Consider the following 14,324-nt stretch of genomic DNA (forward strand, 5'->3'; position numbering starts at 1 on the left):
GAAACAAATTTAAGAAAATGTGTTAAATTTGAATAATTGATATATACATACATCTATGTATGCGTGTGTGTATACATCTATATAGTATATAGTTTAAATATTGTCATGACCCATACTCTTGACTTTGGTTCATTGATTTTATATACTCTCAAAGGAATTTGTTTTTTTTTTTAATGGAAAATTACTTTTACTGACAAATTTTTTAGAGTATTTACATTAAATATCATCATCTAGCTATGATAGATCAAGATAGATGACTATTTGTGTTTTTTATTATTGTTGTCCATCTCATATAGATCGTGATATTTTGTAAATATTTTTATTTAATTTACTATATTTGAATTTTTTGAAATGATCGAAACTAAAGTGAACCAAAATTATAACTATACGAAAATAATGTTGAAATGGGTATATGATAGGGACCCACCTTGAGGATAAAATGTTGTGATATTTGAACTACTGGTAGCTATATAGTGAATGAATAATGGATGATGGATTATTTCAAATTCCATGACCCACTTCATGACTTATCATTGGGCCAATTATGGGCTTTCCCACTTTTTTATTTTTATTTTTATTCAACATTTTATAATTATTGAGTTACCTTACGAATTAGATTCAAAATATTAAAAATTGATATTAAAAATGGTTAATATTATAGTTTATTTTGTTATATTCGAAAATAATATATATATTATAATAAATGAGGAAAATAATGAAAATTTTTACATTTTCATTTTACTCTTTTTTTTTTTTAAAACAACTTATTTACCATTTAATACGTAACTATTTTATTTTTATATATCGAAATCACATCCGTGCCTCTCATGCCTTTATTTTTTTTCACAACACGTGAATACAACTTTGAATTTATGATTCTCAAACCAAATCAATCGCATGCTATGCTGTTATGTAGTTATTCATTCTATGTTTTTTTTTCCTATTTCTTTTTTATTCTACTCTATTATCCGATTGTTATGTTGGCCTCCATTACCTACGTTTTTATATAGTACTGCTCTTTACGTGTGTTTTATGTAGTTCTTAACGTTTGTGAAAATTTAAGATTTATTAAAATCACATATGTTTATGCTAAAAATTAGAAAAACGATAAAAAATAAAATATTCGATAAAATATTTACACTTCATAACAAAATTAAGTTTAATGAATTTCGTATTTTAATTGTTTCGATCTATAGAATTTAAATGATTTATCTATTTTTCTATTATTTAGAACAAAATTTATTTACGTGAAATCTTATATTTTTTACCATTTCCACATATATACATAAAAGGAGATTGTTTAATAATTAAATTAAAAGAAATTATGACGTCACAGACATACAGAAAATATCAAACAAACCGTTCTCTTTCTCACCTACCAAAGGTCGATCGATCAGCGGAACTTATTGAAAGAAAATGTCTCTTCTGTTTTCCTCTTCCCTCCATTTTTTCCCTTCATCAGCTTCCCCCACTTCCCTTCGTTACCAACTCCATCCTCGTTTCGCCGCAAGTTCTTCATCTCCTCCGGCCGCCGGACTCTTCTCCGCAGCTGGAACTTCTCTCTCTCATGGTTCCCACCACAACTTCCGTACTGGACCTCTTTACTGCTCACCTTCTTCGTCAATGTCGCTCGAGGAATCTACTTCAACTTCTCAGGTTACACTTCCTCACCTCACCTGTCATAATTTGGTTGAGGAGACAAATTTCGTAATGTAGGAGTAGGACTGACTTCAGTTCCAATAGAAACGATTTGCAGCTGGCCGAGTTGGTTGGCTATAGTGTTTGCCAAACAGTAAGTTTACACAGCTGCAGACATTGAATAAAAGGGCGCACAATACCAGCTCTTGACCACTGTAGTTTTGTGGTTCAAGATAGTATGTGCTCCATACTTTGTAAGCTCAACATACTAGTTCCAATAGAAACGAAAAGGCAAAAGGAAATTTAGATATGCATCAGCTCAAGTGGTTATTATAAACGATTTTTTGTGGATTATTTCGTTTACAGAGGAAATACAAATCTAAGAGTGATTTACAGATTGGTTGAACTACTTGAATTGCTACATAATTTCTTTTTGTCGTAAAAATGTGAACAGTTGGAGGATAGCTTGTTGTACTCGAGAGCTTTTTGGGTGAGCAGACATGTTATTGCGTGGAATGTGGAAGTTGAGAGCGGTTCTTGCTATCTGTTTGCCAGTAAAATGGCTACTCTGCGTGTTAAAGATGGTGTAGTCGAAGGTATGATTGTAATTGGTGGACCATCGTCACTCTGTTGAGATCGAAAAGATAATATGCTGATTTATTCTCTTGTCAACAGGCTACGATGTGAAAATTACGCTGGAAAATGACCGTAGCCAACTTCCAGAAAATGTACTCAGGAACCAGTAACTATTTTAAACAAACTGTCAAAACTAGACTAGACTTTGTGATTTGCTTGTATAATCTCCATTTTGTTGTTGCATGTTATAGATATGAATGCTTCTTGATGTTTTAGGAAAAACTGATAGATATCTATTGTTTTATATCGTTAGGTGATCAAAAAGTTCCCGCATATTCAAAACTACTGCCCTTTCACAGTCCCTCCTGCGTCAGACGTTGAAGCACTCCTCAAATGTCAACTGGCCGTAGCTACTTTCGACTGTAATGATATTATTTGATGTGTGTCTGTATCCCATATCTTATATCATTCTACCGTAACTAGATGACATACAAATTAAAGTTTTGACCGTAGCTACTCTTCTATCTGCTTGATCTAGAGTTAAAAGGAAAAGGATAGAGGGGGGAAAAATTAAAAAATTAAAAAATTCATGGAATGATTTTGATTGTAGACCAGTCATGTTTATATTCTTTATCAAATGTTTGGCGCTCTTGTTTATACATTTCACCATATCAATGAAATGATGTTCATGTTCTATTAAAAGAAAATGTTTGATGCTCTTGTGAAATTGATGCATTCTGACAAATGCTATTATGCAGTAAAACTGTTGCATATACGGTCTTTTAAATTATGGATGTTATATAATAGTTCAGTTTCTTATTCAGAGATCAATATTTTTTGCGCCCACTGATGTATAATGCTTTTTTCTTTGGTTTTCAGCTTATGGTGAATGCAAGAATATTACTTGCCTGCAGCTACCTGGTGTTCTGGACGACTTGTTCTCTTATGAAGGTCCTCTTGGTGCAGTTTACTCAAAAGAGGGTGTATCACTTTACCTTTGGGCTCCAACTGCACAGGTACGACAATTTCCTGCTATCTAGCCAATGCCATTCTAATGTAGCCTACTATCACGATCTGATGTGCATCATTTAATACCAACCTTTTTTTATTCTACTATCTTTCTGCTGCATCAATCAGGCTGTACGAGCTCAAATTTTCAGAGACCCAGTGGGTGGGATGCCATTTGAAGTTATTCCGCTTGAGGAGGTTGATGGTGTTTGGAGAACTAAAGGACCAAAAAGTTGGGAAGGATGTTATTATGAATATGAAGTAACAGTCTATCACCCTAGCACCTTGCAAGTTGAAAAATGTTTTACTACTGATCCTTATTCTAGAGGGTACAAAATCTCTGACCCAAAAACTATGCAGCATTGTTTTAGACTTGTATATGGACAAGTGCTAGAAAGTGCAAGCTTACAATGCTCCACTCTTTCTATTGTTAGAGCAGGGTCTCCTCAGATGGAAGGCGGACGTTATTTGTTGATCTTTGCTCTGATGACTTGATACCTAAGGGTTGGGATAAATTGGCTGATGACAAACCCCCAGTGGATTCATTTACCGACATTAGTATTTATGAGTTGCATGTAAGGGATTTTAGGTAAGTACTTGATTCTTATTGTATTCAGAGCTTCTTCACGATGGCATTCCAATTTTTCAGTTGAAACATTGTAGGAAGGTTTGATAAAATTTCTAGGACGTAAGACTAAGAGAAAACTGACCTTTGCCATTCATGCTGTATTACTAGTATATACTTTTGTGGGATAAGATATGCTTGATCTATTTTTCATTATCTCCGCTACATAATGAAACTAAAAACTGACAAATTTTACCTTCTTCTGATCTTTACTCCATCTTAGAAGGGGCAGAAAAGGGATGAAAGTAGTCAAATATAGAAAACGCTGAAAATTCTTTCCTTAGCTGTGAGATTCACACAATTTTCTTCCATTAATAAAGAAAAAGTTAATTCCAAGCAAAAGAAATGGAAAATCTAGGATTTTACTGTGCAACCATGGTGGTGTTTGTGTTGCCTTTCCTGGTTGAATCATCTTTCTTGTGCTACACTCTCTGCAATTAAATCCTCTTAATATTCTGTATTCAGTATAAGTGATCAAAGTGTGCTTCCTGATCTGCGTGGTGGTTATATGGCTTTCACTTTGCAGGTAAGTCCTTTTCATCCCATTGTGTGTATCAGTTATATGCTAAGCAGAAGTTATTTAACTTAATCGTAGTTTCCTTAATTCCTTCAACAAAATAGGTTTTCCTCCCTGCTTCCCTTATATGCCATGCATGTTTTATCACTTACCTTATACATCGTACATGAATTGGATATTGGACTAGTAAGCTGAAAGTTGTAGTACTCCTCTCTCTTGTCATTCTTGTACACTACACATGCATTGGATATCAGAATAAGAAGCTGATCTTGTAGAATCGAATGGAGTAATGTTTAACAATAAGCATATGCCACTTGAAGGATTCAGCTGGTATCAATCATTTAAAGAAGCTGTCGAATGCTGGTCTTAGTCATGTTCATCTACTGCCAACCTTCCATTTTGGTGGAGTTGATGACGATAAGACGAAGTGGAAGTTTGTCGGTAAGTGTATCTCTTTCATTTTCCTTTTGTGATGTTTCAGCTTTTGATCCAAAAATGAAAAAGAGTGTTTCGTCTATCTTGGTTTATTGTTTGCCCATTTGAACTTGGATGCTAGTAGACATAGCTTTCGCACTCGAAGTCCGCCTGTTACTTGCACTTCTTTTGTTATCGATCGAAAAGTTTTAACCCAACTTTTCATTTCCAATTGTGTGAGGATCATCAGAATATTAGGGAACTGATGCATGGTTTTCATAAACCTGGTAGAGCTCTTCTGGGTTTTGTTTTTCTTCTAGTGTCAATAACGTGTACTTGGGTGATGGGTCCTATCAATATGTTGTCGCAAATGAATGGTATTTCTTATCTATATTGAGTTGATTATGGGAGTCCTTGTAGCATCTGATGACACTCACTGTCTACATAAAACAATGTTGCAGATACTGAGCTTCTGGAAAATCTTCCTCCAGATTCAGCTGAACAGCAATCGTTAATTGCAGATATCCAAAATAGTGATGGGTATAACTGGGGGTAAGCTCCTGATTCTGGAGTTCTCTTTGAAGTTGTAAGTTCTTTGAATTTTGAAAAGTCTTATTTGTCTGTGTGTCGTGCCTTTTTAGGTATAATCCTATTCTGTGGGGAGTACCTAAAGGAAGCTATGCCAGTGATCCTAACGGTCCTTGTCGTTTAGTTGAGTTCCGCAAGATGGTTCAGGTTGACAAATTTGTTTGTGTTTCTGAGAAGTTCAGATCACCATTCAGTTATCAATCACGAGCAGTGCTGTACTAAAGTATTTAATATATGTTACAGGCACTTAACCAAATTGGCCTTCGGGTTGTGTTGGATGTTGTCTATAATCATCTACATGCACATGGACCTTTTGATTCAAATTCTGTTCTTGATAAGGTCTCAACCAATGATTGCTTTTAATGTACTCTCTTTCTAGATTGTTCAGCCCACCACTAAACATTTCATTGTTCATGCTTATCTTGTAAATGTCGTGTTTACATTTTTTCATGGGCTTCTGTTTTCTTCTTCTTCTTCTACTTTTTAGTTTCCCCTTGTGACAATTTGGTATTCTTCGCTTGTAGATTGTACCAGGTTACTATTTGAGAAGGAACCCTGACGGTTTCATTGAGAACAGTACCTGTGTAAATAACACTGCCAGCGAGCATTTTATGGTTGAACGCATGATTGTGGATGATATCTTACACTGGGTTGTTGATTATAAGGTAATTTATATACAAAAAGATGGAAACCTCAGCTCCTTTATTCAGTTGCATGTCAACTGGACCTGACTATTTATTTCTTTTGAACATAACGGCTTGATGTTTATCAGGTTGATGGATTTCGGTTTGATCTAATGGGCCATTTGATGAAAAGTACTATGGTGTGTGACTTTCTTTATCAATTTAAATCCATGCAATAGAACCAACTTCGTAATGCAAGTGCAATTCTCAATCTTCATTATCTAGTACATTCTTTTGCTTGAAAAACATTATCCGGTACATCTAAACTTGTAATGATGCAATGACTATTTAGCCAACCGCACATGAGCTTTGGAATTAATTGTAAACTTATGGTCTGCTTGAAATTTATGGTTTACCTGAAGTTGAAAGCTAAAGATGCACTTCAAGGATTAACAAAGGAAAAGAATGGAGTTGATGGTTCAAGTATCTATATGTAAGATTGGACAAATTTCCTAACTATTGCACTTTGTTTTGGTAGCATAATTCCTTCAATGCGGCAGATAAGTCAATGAACTTTTCTACCCATTTTAGTCTACTGAAAATTTAAATCTAATGTTATGTTTGAAGATTCTTTCTCTTCTATAATATTGCAATTCAGATATGGTGAGGGATGGGACTTTGGTGAAGTCGCGAAAAATGGACGTGGAGTAAATGCATCACAGTTCAATCTTTTTGGAACTGGAATTGGGAGGTATATACTTTTGTCTTTTGTACAAACTTAGAGTGCCTTTAGTTAGTGATATAAAAATTAAGGGATTCAACAACAATGTTTCTGGACTTCTAAAAAAAACAACAATGTTTTTGGATGTGTTTGGTAGCAAATTAGTCACTAGATCACATTTTAACAATTGTTCAAAAACGTGTTTGGTAATATATTTATAAACAATAAAAAATAGTTGTAGTTACCACCTAAAGGACAGGCTAAATCTCAACTATACATTATCAATTAATTTATGAACGTGTTTTATGCTGTATAATTATTATTTGTAATGTATCCTATTATAGTATACCTAAAGGCAGCTTTGTTTTTCCCATTTTATGTTCAAAGATATCCTAAAGATGGAGAAACTTAACTACTTTCTGGATCCTGTGGCTTTGTGAATTTTCTTGGTTGATTGAATGAATAAAAACGCACCTCATTTTGATGTTTGTGCTGTTTTGTCTTGATTTATAAATGTCTGCTAGTTAGGAAACGAGACTTACCCTATTAGTTTGGTGTGTGCTTCTTTTGTGCGCAAAAAAGTAATGTAATATTTGAAGGTTTTAAAGTTATCATGTTTGTTCAGCTTTAATGACCGGGTTCGGGATGCAATACTTGGTGGATCTCCATTTGGGCATCCTCTTCAGCAAGGATTTGTGACTGGTCTATTGCTAGAGGTATTTCAGAATTTCTTTGATTCAAACATACTATTATCGGACCTCAATAGTGTCACTGTGCAGAATCAAATATCACAAGGAAAATTGCTCTCTTTAATATAGCACGAGTAGGTATTAGCTGTAAGACATTGTTCTGGTTCGAATTTAAATCTATGGTATATAAACTGTGTGCACACGTGAATACACATTTTTGACTTATATTAGATATACTTAATACTTTGTTCTAGAGCATAGTAGTAAATGCATAATAGAGAAAAGATAGTTTTGGATTTCTGCATGATTTTTTCACATAGTACATAATCTTTGTGTCTAAATACTAGGAAATTTCCTTTGTACTTTGTAATTGATCTTCATTTTTTCCAAAGTGAGGGTCTATAGGTAAACTTTCATCTTTGTAAAGATTTTCCTTATCTCATTGCCTATAGTTAAAGTTCCATTAAGAGCACAATCTATTCCCATAATTGCTGGGGATGGGTTTGCACTTTTCAGGAGGATTTTCCCAAGTTTTATCGAGTCCAAACTATCTTATCAGCATGTTGAGAGGCACATGTCCTTCTATTTCATGAACAGACTCACCAATTTCGCAGCTTTCCATTCAATCTTCTTTTCTTCAACTTTCATATTCCTAGCCATCATCCCAATAGTCTGCAATCAAAGTATTTTTAGTCTGGGTAGTACCATAAAAATCAGGAACTGAAGAAGTCAAGGGAATCCTCGCACTCCAAGAACCTTCTAAGATCTGAACCTCTTTTTCATTTCTAACTTTGAAGATAGGCAAATATTATTTTTAAGAAGGTCAACGAATTCGTAAAGCTTGAGAATATTTTTTAACAGAAGTCCATCCCACGGCTCAATTCCGTACTTGCTGACTTAGAGCCATGCTATAAACAGTGCACGTTCTGTAGATTTTTTGAAGAAATATTAAGTCGCGTTTTTCTTTCCTTATTCACATTACATTTTCTATTCCATAATTTTGGTTGAGAAATGCGTCTGGCTGTACAATAGTATTTGTACTTTTTTTTTTTTTTGCAGTTTTCCCCCTTGTATCCAAATATATCAATTTGTCTTATTTTGCAGCCTAATGACCATCACCATGGTACACATGAAGTTGCGGAATCTATGCTTGCTGTGTCAAAGGATCATATTGAGGTTAGTCATCTCTTGTGAGTGGAAGTGGTCAACTCTTAGAATCAAGTCTGTGTGTGATCTGTTAGTAGTCCATGTGTTGCTGTTGGAAAAATTATACAGTTTGTGGATACAGATTATTGTCTGTCCACATTGAGGCTAAAAACAACTTGATCAATTGCACTTTAAGTTTTTTTTTTTCTCTAAAAGAAATTAACAATATATATATACCTTAAAAGAAGAAATCTGCCAGAAAGAGAGGGCAAAACAATTATTATCCTTCTCCATTTTTTTTAAATATATAAATGCTTCAAAATTAAAATTTTAATATATATAGGCATTATAAGAAGATTTTTTTTTTTTGAAAAATCTGCCAAAAAAATGATTTTTCCTTCCCAAATAAATTATTATTATTTTATATCAAGGAGACTGCTTCTTCCAGAAAGAGAGCATTTTAGTTAGTAGGACCTTAGTAGAATTTGTAGATTGATTAAAAAAAAAAAATCGAAAAGAGAAATCTGATTTGTAATTAACTGCCTATGGAGAACATTGATTATTTCAACATTTTCATTATACAAAGCCATTAATGTATCATCAATGTTGTCAGGTTTAATTTGATCCAATGTAGCTTCTGCAGTATATTATTGTTTCCGTAGGGTTCCAACGTATTGTGAGTACTTAAAATAAATTTCAGGTTGCGATGGCTGCCAATTTGAGGGAGTATATTCTAACCAATTTTGAAGGAAAAGAGGTATTTTATTTTAAGTAAGCCGTAAGGGCAGGGCAGTTTCTCATTAGGAACCCTTTAAGACGGAGCTAATATTAGTTTTCCCACATGTGTATTATGTACATTTGTTTAAATGTCTGTGTGTGTATACATGTATGATGTATGCACGTATGATTCATCCTACTGACTTTATCGAGTTGGTTTGGTTGCCGGGTTTTGATAACTTTTAAGGAAAGATTTTACGGTAAAATCATGGGAAAAGACAGTTCTTGGTTTTCTACATTTTCGATCCTTCATTAATTTAAATAAGTTTTTTCCCCCAGCTCAGTGAGTACTTTCAATAAGGAGAGTATCATTTAGCATTCGTAATGAATGCATGAAGTTTATTTTGTTAAATAAATCATTTATTTTCATGGATATGATATCAATTTGCAACTGGATAATAAAGGTTATCAAAACACTGATTAGTTTATCATGCATTCTGATTCACATGATGTAATGAGCATTGCTTCGGTTTCTTCTAGAGTTTATCTACGTCCTCTCATTACTACACTTTATTCTTATCTTAAGAATTGAAATAAGGTACAATTGGATCTAGTTCAATAGTATTTTTCAACAAGAACTGCATATCTTTTTTTAATGAAAAATTTTAGATAATATTATATCTTTTTCCAGGTGAAGGGGTTAGAAGTACTGACTCATGATAGATCTCCAGTGGCGTATGCTTCTTGCCCCACAGAAACTGTAAGATGCACTTGTATCTAGATTTGTGTGAATTCACGCAAGTCATCATTAGTTCTCATCTCCCTCTTCCCCCCTAAGAAAACCATTAAAAAGCAGAATTTACTCAGAAAGATCAGCTTACAAAAGATGAGTCAATAAGGAATCCCCTGAACTTAAGCTTGAGGGTCAATTATGCCCAATCAAACTATTTATGGAACTACGTAAAACACTTTAATAGGGGGTTGTACCGTTACGTACAATATTCATAGATTATCACTTTTTGTCTCCAAATTTTCCATTTTCATCCTGAACATTAGCTGACTCTTTAAGCACATGTAAATTTTTTTTTGTAAAGAAGTGTTTTCTTGTCTGATCCTAGAAAAGGAGAGGCTGGTCTTAGCTGGAAAAGTAAAGTAGTTAATTCATGCTATGGTTTCTAGTAATGAAACATCCTTTATTCCAATAAGACTTAAAATAGATTTGTCACCCGAAACCCAAGGTAAAGGAAAGGCGGCAATCAAATAGGAGGCGTTGACCTGATGGATTGATGCTTCCTGCAGGAAGTCCTAAAGTAAAAAGGTTTCTGTGAGAAGTGTATTGCATGGCAAAGGATGGTGAAACGGATTTCTCTCTTTCACTAATGAACGAATAAGACAGAAGAAATTTTAGAATTCCTGGAAGAGGTTTAAGGTTGGAAGACCTATTTCCTCTTCCCTTTTAAACTTCTTGAACACGCAATAATAAAATAATGGATAAATATTTTTGCAAACACTTGGTCATACTCCTATTAACCTTTTAATTTTTACGAGTAAATTCTGCAAATTTAAAAATTTTCTAGAATAATTTTTGAAACCTGCAAGGTCAATGCTGATCATGGTCGCAGATATTTCCATATGATTTTAAAATCTGGTATGCCCAGCCATGCATTTGACTTTCTTTATTGATTTTCAGGTAAATTATGTTTCTGCTCATGATAATGAAACTCTATTCGACATTGTGAGTTTGAAGGTATGTGAACGTGGTTTGTGAATCATACTGCTTTTTTTAAGAGTTGACTCTGCTCATAGTCTTTTTCTTGTAGACTTCAAGGAACATTACCGTAGATAATAGGTGCAGGATTAATCATTTGGCCACCAGTATTATAGCATTATCACAGGTATTCAATTTTAACTAATCATGAAAGTTGGCAGCCTTCATCTTTACAATGTTAATTTCTCCTATTTAAAAGTTCAAGCCATTAAATGTGTAAATCAGAAGAAACTTATTTAATAGGAGACCCATGTTCATGTTGCAAAATTAACAATTAAGCAAACAAAAAACGTATAGAGACGACGCAAAGATATACGTGGTTAGCAGTGTGTTAGCTGCGTCCGTGGAGCAGTGGGAGAACGATATTATTAGAAAGAATGTTTTCAGAATATGAAACGGCGCCACTAGGCTAGAGAGTTTATATAATGCATTTCTCTAAACCCTAGGGTCAAAATCGTAAATAACTCTTAATTAAGTACATAGGCTCAATTATGAAAACTGAAGAGCTTACGGGGAGCAACACCCCTGAACTCCCATCAAGGTGCACCTTCCCTGTACCCCGGCTCGCTCACCGGTCAACAAGACCCCCATACTAGGTTGTTTGTAGAGCTAAATACCGAATTCAAGGCATTCCAACAGTTCATGTGCCACAATAAATTATGAATAGTTCTGGAAAATTCAGACGTGGATACCAGAATATTTTTACATGCTGAAAGTTTAACATAACTAGCAAATGGGATGTCCTTACTGGCATGGTGTTTGTAGGTGACACTAAACTTAGTATTCTTCTGTATCAAATCAACAGATTAAACTAGATATGGAAATTGCATCTGTGAACTCATGTAATATTCATTCTTCATAGGTTTAACCAAATTGTTAGTGATCTAGGTCATGGATGCCAGATGCCGGACATACAATTTTATATGTTCATGGTTCTTCAACTTCATGGTTGGGTTGATAATGACATGTAGATCCCAATATGGAGAACCATTTTTTTAATTGTTTGATGCATATTGTGGGCATTGACATAGTTATAAGACACCATCAAATTAAATACAAAATTAATTATTTATGATTTGTAGTTCTGTAATTCTGGTCACTTAATCACTCTCTTCCTCTAAAAGGGAATACCATTTTTCCACTGTGGTGATGAATTACTACGCTCAAAATCAATGGATCGTGATTCATACAACTCTGGTGATTGGTTTAACAGGTCCTGTTCTAATTTTATTCACTCAATGATGTATTAATCTTTTGAATGTAATTAGACACACCGAGGGTGTCAACTGCAGAGTCTAGTACCTTTTTTTTCTCTACTTCAAAATCTGGATAACATACCGTTACACATTGGGTATCCAAATTCCATTTTCTCTAACTGAATAAGGTTTACTGTCAGTAATGGTGTTTCTTTTCTTACCTTGAATTTGATGTTTTCTTTCATCAAATCAGACTTGACTTCACTTACATGACAAATAATTGGGGCGTTGGCCTTCCTTTGAAAGAGAAGAATCAATACAACTGGCCGCTGTAAGTTTGACAATATTTTGACATTTCTTGACGTGTTTGCTATTTGATTTGAGTAGCATATGTTCTATAACCATTCCTTCGCCTTCTGGAATCTGGAATAGATGAACTTGTTATCCTTATCCCAGCAGCCAAAATCCAATTAACTATTTACTTGAAGATCTTTTTGATTGTTTATACTGGCCATTGTCTTTCTCTTATTTTTAAAATTTCCGTTGCATGTTTACTGGAAACCTTTGTTAATTTCAATTTCAGAATAAAACCTAGACTGGCTGATCCCTCCTTCAAGCCTAGTAAAAGTCACATTCTTGCTGCTGTGGAAAATTTCACTAATCTGTTACAAATCAGATACTCTTCACCACTTTTCCGTTTGAAGACATCTCATGCTATCCAGGTGAGAATGTTTATTTAAGACAAGTTGTCGGAGAAATACAATATCAAGGTTAATCAGTCAATTAATCATAGGGACTTGATATTATATTTAACAAAATAACTTTTTATCTTCAAGAGCCACATAAGCCATGCTATGGCAGAATACTGTCAAGGTGGTGCAAAGCATCATTACTTGTTTCACGCTGGTCCACAATATACATTGATTTTATTTCAATCTCTGCCTTTTAACATGCAAAACCTAAATGCTATGGCTGAACCAGTTAAACTGGACCTGAAATTGCATTGCACCATGGGTTCCAGAAGTACTCTTAATTTAACTATATAATGGATATTGTACTGATTATAAATTTGGGTTTGATGTTAAGCTACTAATCTTCTATCTTCGTTCGGTTTTTAAAACACAAAACATATGTCTGGTTTGGGTTGGAAAATAATTTACTTTTTTAGTGCTTGTGATGTGAAGTGCATTTTCCTTGTCATGTGTGTAGAAACGAGTTCGTTTCCACAACTCAGGCACGTCACTTATACCCGGACTCATAGTGATGAGCATTGAAGACGGGCACGAAGGCATTCCCGGGTTAAGTCAGCTAGATTCAACGTGAGTAGCGTAATCTTCTCTTCTTTTATCAAGAATTTTACTCATAATAATACCCTTATCTCATGTTTTCTGCAGCTACTCGTACATTGTTGTTGTGTTTAATGCACGTCCAACTGAGATTTCATTTCCTTGTCCTGCATTGCGGGCAAAAACTCTTCAATTACATCCCATTCAGGTAAATACTCTCTTGAGATCCAACATTGCTTAGCTCCAAAAGGGAACGAGATTGTCAAGTAAATATAGTTATTATCCTTATCAATCGTGCAATGCCAACGTCAAAATACCTAAGTTTTGATTACATGCTATGTAAATTATTACAACGTTTTACATCAGTTCCTCCCCCTAACCAAGAAAAGGCTTGTAAATAATTTTTAGAAATATTAATGTTTTTTTTTTAAATAAAATATGGCAGTTGATGTCAACCGATCCCATTGTAAAAAATTCAACATACGAGCCATCCACAGGATGCTTCGTAGTGCCTCCAAGGACGACATCAGTATTTGTGGAGCCTCGGATACATGAGTAGCCTCATTCCCTGAAATGGTACTCCCTTATGTCTATGTCATCCCAGACTAACTGCTTTTATTTGGCGAAAGTAGAATAAATCTCTATTTCATCATTGTACTATGTTAAATTTAACAGTCTAGGTTGATAAATTCAAATATATTTAATCTTTTGCACTAGAAATCCAATAAGTGAAATACATTGATTGTCTAAATATATTATTTACCCTTTATAGTCCGCTGCAATTTGTAATGAGATATATGGTAGGTTTGGCT

At 34.3% G+C, this 14,324-nt stretch overlaps 1 protein-coding gene across 1 annotated transcript; it reads left to right on the forward strand.

The window, feature by feature from the left end:
- The first annotated feature begins 1,370 nt into the window (after window positions 1–1,370).
- LOC103489432 (pullulanase 1, chloroplastic) lies at window positions 1,371–14,240 on the forward strand. Its single transcript, XM_008448594.3, has 28 exons — window positions 1,371–1,656; window positions 2,093–2,234; window positions 2,314–2,366; window positions 2,528–2,636; window positions 3,094–3,230; window positions 3,352–3,551; window positions 3,662–3,811; window positions 4,313–4,373; window positions 4,685–4,805; window positions 5,240–5,330; window positions 5,420–5,513; window positions 5,610–5,705; window positions 5,891–6,031; window positions 6,139–6,189; window positions 6,412–6,482; window positions 6,648–6,740; window positions 7,336–7,426; window positions 8,504–8,575; window positions 9,246–9,302; window positions 9,954–10,022; window positions 10,953–11,009; window positions 11,083–11,157; window positions 12,155–12,243; window positions 12,480–12,557; window positions 12,810–12,948; window positions 13,436–13,545; window positions 13,621–13,720; window positions 13,958–14,240. The coding sequence occupies exons 1-28, from the start codon at window positions 1,417–1,419 to the stop codon at window positions 14,069–14,071; spliced, it is 2,901 nt and encodes a 966-aa protein (XP_008446816.2). The 5' UTR covers window positions 1,371–1,416; the 3' UTR covers window positions 14,072–14,240.
- Window positions 14,241–14,324: the final 84 nt, after the last annotated feature.

This window comes from Cucumis melo, chromosome 10 (genome assembly GCF_025177605.1).
Source record: "Cucumis melo cultivar AY chromosome 10, USDA_Cmelo_AY_1.0, whole genome shotgun sequence".
Classification (NCBI taxonomy): domain Eukaryota; kingdom Viridiplantae; phylum Streptophyta; class Magnoliopsida; order Cucurbitales; family Cucurbitaceae; genus Cucumis; species Cucumis melo.